This window comes from Austrofundulus limnaeus, unplaced genomic scaffold (assembly GCF_001266775.1).
Source record: "Austrofundulus limnaeus strain Quisiro unplaced genomic scaffold, Austrofundulus_limnaeus-1.0 Scaffold1172, whole genome shotgun sequence".
Taxonomy (NCBI): Eukaryota; Metazoa; Chordata; class Actinopteri; order Cyprinodontiformes; family Rivulidae; genus Austrofundulus; species Austrofundulus limnaeus.
In genome coordinates, this window is record NW_013953574.1 from 73,023 (window position 1) to 78,455 (window position 5,433).

A 5,433-nucleotide genomic window follows, 5' to 3' on the forward strand; every position below is an offset into this window, starting at 1 on the left:
TGACATCACTTCCTGTCACTGACATGTTCAGGACTACAGGACAGGTGTGGATGATGACATCACTTCCTGTCACTCTGACATGTTCAGGACTACAGGACAGGTGTGGATGATGACATCACTTCCTGTCACTGACATATTTAGGACTACAGAACAGCTGTGGATGATGACATCACTTCCTGTCACTGACCTCTCCTCGTTTCTTGTGCAGCTCTGTCAGCTCTTCCTGATGACGGATCCTCATCTGAGCCATTTCCTGTTGCAGGAGGTCACTGCGGGCCGAGTCTGCAGGTCTGAGGGGACAGGAGACGTGTTAGGGGAGGTGATGTGTCCATGTGGACAAACRGAGCTGGGACAGATTTAGGACAGTCAGAATGTCTCACCCGGCCTCATGTCCTCTCTGGACATCATATTTGTCCGTCTGGTATCTCTCTGTGAGGACGGCCTGCAGGTCTGACTTCTCCAGGAGACGGTTGTCTGAAACACAAACAACACAGTCACACAATATGTCCCCACTGTGTGTGTGTGCGTGTGTGTCTTCTGTGTCCTGACTCACACTGGTGGACGATCTCCTCAAAGGTTTGTCTCTGGACTCTGTCTCGGAGCTTCAGCTGCTCTGAGATGTGTCTCTTCCACTCCATCACCACCTGAACAACCAATCAGAGCAGCTCCTGTTAAAACAGGTTCCGCCCCCTGGTTCACCTGAACAACCAATCAGATGACTTTCTCTGGGCTTCATTTGATAAAAACACTTTTTAACCCATTCAGAGCTGGACTGGACCGGTTCTGAACTGACCCACATTATAAACCCACACCAACAGAACTTTAAATTAAATCTAATTTAAGATTAAAAACTGAGATCGGGCTGTCAATCAATGACTCTGAGCTGAACTCTGCTGGACCGGTTCTGGGTTCTGAGCTGAACCACTGCAGACATCCTGTTTGCATGTGTTTGTAAACAACAACAACAACAACAACAACAACAACAACAACAACCACCACCACCACCACCACCACCACCACCACCACCATCTCTGCTGAACGAGCAGACTCCAGACTCTGATTGTGGTTCTGGGTTCCGGTTGGATCAGGACGGGCTGAGGGATCAGGAAAGGTACCTGTCGGGAAGCCGCGCTAATGTTACTGCAAGTGACGAAACCAACACGTGATCACTCAGGTGGAGCTCACCTGTCCTCTGTACAGCAGGGAACGGACCAGGACCAGAACCAGAACCAGAACCAGAACGTCTGGTTGTCTGCAGACAGTTCAGCTGCCCACACGAATCGGGCCGCGTTCTTTACATCGGCTGCCGGTAAATTCCCGGTAAATTACAGTGACTCAACACGTTAGCTTTAGCATGTTAGCTGCAGAGCTCCGCGTCCCCACAAAACAAACGGTGACGTCACTCACGAAGTCCGCGAGCGCCCGGGCAGGTTGGCCCGTCCTCCTCCGTCTGTCTCCGGTGACCCGGCTGCGGTCCTTCACGGTTCTGGGCCAGTAACGGTTCCGTTTGTGTCCCAAACCGAAACCAATTGCTGCTGCTGTCCGCTCTGCGCCATTTTGGCTCCGACTAACACTTCCGGGAGGAAGCGGCGCAGTGACGTCACCGTAACTGTGCTTTGATTTGGTTAGATGGGTTTGTTGGCGCCCCCTGTGGTCACAGCGAGGATCGCATTCATTTTAAAACTGATGAWTTCTTATAAAATATAAAAATGTGTAAATCTAATAGATATGTTACTTTGTCAGGGCTTTGATCATTAAACTGTAAAATGTTTAAATCATCTGTTTCATATGGTTGGAAATGAGATGAAAATAAGCTCCACAAATAACTTTTTGTTCCTTTAATATTGGCAGCATGTTGAGTAAATCACACATCCATCAGATATTCCTGGCTGCTTGTAAACAGAACAATCACTCTCTTTTTGAAGAACTGAGTTTGTAGTAATATATTGTAAAAAAAAAAAAAGGTGAAAACTTATGTCCCCTGATTATTAGGATATTGAAATCGTTTTTATCAAGAACAAAAATAAATTAAAAGAACTGAGTTTGAAAACAATGAATTTCAGGGGGAAACAATTTTTATTACAAGAAACAAACAAAATGTGTAACATTCAGTTTCCACCTCAACAATTTAATAGAAAAATATAAGTTTAATCCACAGATCTGTAAATGTTTTTATTATATTTTCAGGAGGTAAAAAGAGGAGTCTGATTCAAAACATTTTATTTAGAGAAAAGTAAACACTACAAATAAAAGAATATTGATTCAGAATATTTGGTACAACAGGATACAAATTCATCAATGAASTGAAGTGTTAAATGGTTAAAATAAAGAAATAAATACGTAACTTTAGCTTGTACCTATTGAACCGTAATGATTATTGATCACAGCAAAACACATTTTAAAGGAAATAAAACTTTAAATAAAAACAGTTTTAAAATACCCTTCAACAGTTAATGAAGTGATTGATGCTGCAGGTGGAACCAGGCAGGTGTATCACCGTTTCACCTGCAGGCTGAAAGTTTCTGATCAATCAAATCAAACAAGGATTACTGCTTCACCTTAACCCCTAAACTTCAAAATAAAAGCTGATAGATGTGCTACGTAAAGCTAACATGTTCAGGTCGGTCAGCTGATCAGCTCACTGATCAACAATCAATGATCGGCTTCAGCCAATCAGAGGCTGAGGCAGAAAATCAGAATCTGATTTAAAAAAAATACAAAATAAAAGTCAAACTCTGGATTTTATCATTTATTGATTTCGGTTTAAAGTGGATCCAGATTTCTGCTGACCTTTGACCTGAAGATAAAGTTCAATCAATGATCAATAAGTGATCAGAGGAAGTGATCAGAGACAGATCCTGCAGAGTTCTGATGATGCAACAAATAGAACCTTTTTATTCAGAAGGAAACGTTTGAAAAAGGATCAACTCCGAGGTGGACCCCGGTTGGATCTACGACCCCCTTTCAGGCCTCGGGTTCAGGTTTGGGGGTCTCGGGGATAGGAACGGAGTTCAGAGAGGACAGGTCGTCTGTGTCTGGGAGCAGCTCCTGCTTGTCGCTGTGGKACAGGAAGAAACAGGTTTGAGTGACAACATGTTCACCTGGACAGGTGTGCTCGTGCACGTCAGCAGGTCGTCATGCGACCCGGTCAGCCTGAAGGGGGCGCCGCTGACATCACATCATTACCTGGCAGAGGAACGGTGAGACAGGCGGTGGCGTCTCAGCGTGAAGACGATGAGTGTTGCCAACAGCATGACAGACATGACGGCCAGAGTGACGAAGAGGAAGAAGGCTGCAGGAAACGAGAGAGTATGAAGATCTAACAGAGGCTCTTATTCTGAAAAGACTACACTGGAGGCTCATTTATATCAGTCAAGGATAGCCCCGCCCCTCAAGTCAGAAGACACACCCACAGTCCGGAAAAAAGTCAAAAAGTCAGCAAAAAAACAAGATGGAGCCCAGACACCAGTTCTTATTGTGAAAAGTCTAGACAGGAAGTGAACTTGAGATTGACAATGGATAAGCCCCGCCCACTAAAACTTCAAAGACAAGGTCATACTAATGAAAGAGGAAGGAGGAAGGCTGCAGGAAAAAAGAGAACAGCTCCTATTGTGAAAAGACCAAACGGGAAGWTTGTTTAAAATGTTAAGAGATAAGCCCCGCCCCCTAAAGACTGCACCATCAGCGTTGACATTCATTTTATGATGATGTGACGTTTTTATTTGTTTGTTTATGCAGTTTTATTTGCACCGAGCAGAACCAGAACTTTGGGTCAGGAAGTTGAACCAGAGGACAGTAGCATGTCCTCGTCCTTTCAAAATAATATTAATAGACCTGAAGGAGACACTCACCTGCAGTCCAGTGGCTTCGACCCTCACCATGCTTATTAACTGAACCTGCAGGACAAGAACAGGTGAGACACACAGGTGAGACAGTGAACCTCAGACTTGTCTCCTGCCGGTCCTGGTCCCGGTCCTTACCCCGTCCACTGCAGCGGTCCATGCACTCCTCCAGAGAGTCAAACTTGTTGTCGTTTCCACCACAGCCGCCGTACAGGAAGGTCTGGCAGGAGGCGGAGCTTGGATCATAGTAGAACTTTGGGAAGGCGGCGCGGCAAAATCCTGGCTCAGGGCTCATCCCACAGAGTCCTGACACACACACACACACACACACACACACACACACACACACACACACACACACACACACACACACACACACACACACACACACACACACACACACCAATTACCCACAATGCACCTGGCAGACAGACGCTCTGTCCTTCGGGATCACCTGTGTCCTCACCTGAGACTTTCTTAGAAGACGGCAGAACTGTGACACCTGGAGGAGACAAACAAGAACTGTATTAGGAGATGGACACAGCTGAGACTCCTCCTGTCTCACCTGTATTCAGAGATGGACACAGCTTTGTGTCCATTTGTCTCACCTGTACAGGTAGCCTTGCACTCGTCCTCGCTCAGGTAGTTGTTCTCGTTTCCTTTGCAGCCTCCGTAGAGGAAGGTCTGACAGCTGCCCGTCTCCTTGCTGAAGAACCAGCGGGTCATGGCTGCTCTGCAGGGTCCCACCAGAGGCTCCGCCCCACACTGCTCTGATTGGACAGGTACGAAATATTTAGTTCACACAGTTCACCTGTTCTGCACGAGTCAGACATCAAGCAGGACCACCAAAACCACCGACCCACCAAGAACCAATGACCAATAAACACACCCCACAACCCAGAACATCTATGGATCATGGACCATCAGGAAAACCCCTCAAAGCCCAGAATTTCCCAGGACCAAGACTGGAACAAAGAGCCTGACCCAAAACCAAAGACCAAGAAACCCGTCAGCAAAACCAGTAAAAACAGGAAGTGAGACTTACTGGAGTACAGATCAGCTGACACGTCTGCAGGAGACAGAACATACATGTTAGAGTCTGAACCAGATACTGGACTAGTCTGAACCCCCAACAGATACTGGACTAGTCTGAACCCCCAACAGATACTGGACTAGTCTGAACCCCCAACAGATACTGGACTAGTCTAACCCCCAACAGTTACTGGACTAGTCTAACCCCCACAGATACTGGACTAGTCTGAACCCCCAACAGATACTGGACTAGTCTGAACCCCCAACAGATACTGGACTAGTCTAACCCTCAACAGTTACTGGACTAGTCTAACCCCCAACAGTTACTGGACTAGTCTAACCCCCAACAGTTACTGGACTAGTCTAACCCTCAACAGTTACTGGACTAGTCTAACCCTCAACAGTTACTGGACTAGTCTAACCCCCAACAGATACTGGACTAGTCTAACCCCCAACAGATACTGGACTAGTCTAACCCCCAACAGATACTGGACTAGTCTAACCCTCAACAGATACTGGACTAGTCTAACCCCCAACAGATACTGGACTAGTCTAACCC

General features: G+C 46.3%; 2 protein-coding genes across 6 annotated transcripts in view; both read right to left on the bottom strand.

The window, feature by feature from the left end:
* The window catches only part of atg16l1 (ATG16 autophagy related 16-like 1 (S. cerevisiae)), a 16,924-nt gene extending 15,343 nt beyond the window's left edge, over window positions 1-1,581 (bottom strand). For 4 of the 5 annotated variants that reach the window (XM_014031069.1, XM_014031068.1, XM_014031067.1 and 1 more), the window contains exons 1-4: window positions 1,408-1,580; window positions 554-644; window positions 381-474; window positions 188-290 (exon numbers count right to left, since the gene is read on the bottom strand). In XM_014031069.1, the coding sequence (XP_013886523.1) occupies window positions 188-290; window positions 381-474; window positions 554-638 (282 nt within the window). In that variant the 5' untranslated portion in view covers window positions 639-644; window positions 1,408-1,580. Of the gene's footprint in view, window positions 1-187; window positions 291-380; window positions 475-553; window positions 645-1,407 lie in introns of all 5 variants that reach the window. The other variant, XR_001312347.1, reaches the window with a different exon arrangement.
* A 476-nt stretch (window positions 1,582-2,057) lies between these two features.
* spint2 (serine peptidase inhibitor, Kunitz type, 2) overlaps window positions 2,058-5,433 on the bottom strand; it is a 9,118-nt gene continuing 5,742 nt past the window's right edge. The window contains exons 4-10 of the mRNA XM_014031061.1: window positions 4,888-5,009; window positions 4,451-4,612; window positions 4,309-4,344; window positions 3,981-4,148; window positions 3,852-3,896; window positions 3,187-3,292; window positions 2,058-3,058 (exon numbers count right to left, since the gene is read on the bottom strand). Of these exons, the coding sequence (XP_013886515.1) occupies window positions 2,965-3,058; window positions 3,187-3,292; window positions 3,852-3,896; window positions 3,981-4,148; window positions 4,309-4,344; window positions 4,451-4,612; window positions 4,888-5,009 (733 nt within the window). The 3' untranslated portion in view covers window positions 2,058-2,964. The remainder of the gene's footprint in view (window positions 3,059-3,186; window positions 3,293-3,851; window positions 3,897-3,980; window positions 4,149-4,308; window positions 4,345-4,450; window positions 4,613-4,887; window positions 5,010-5,433) is intronic.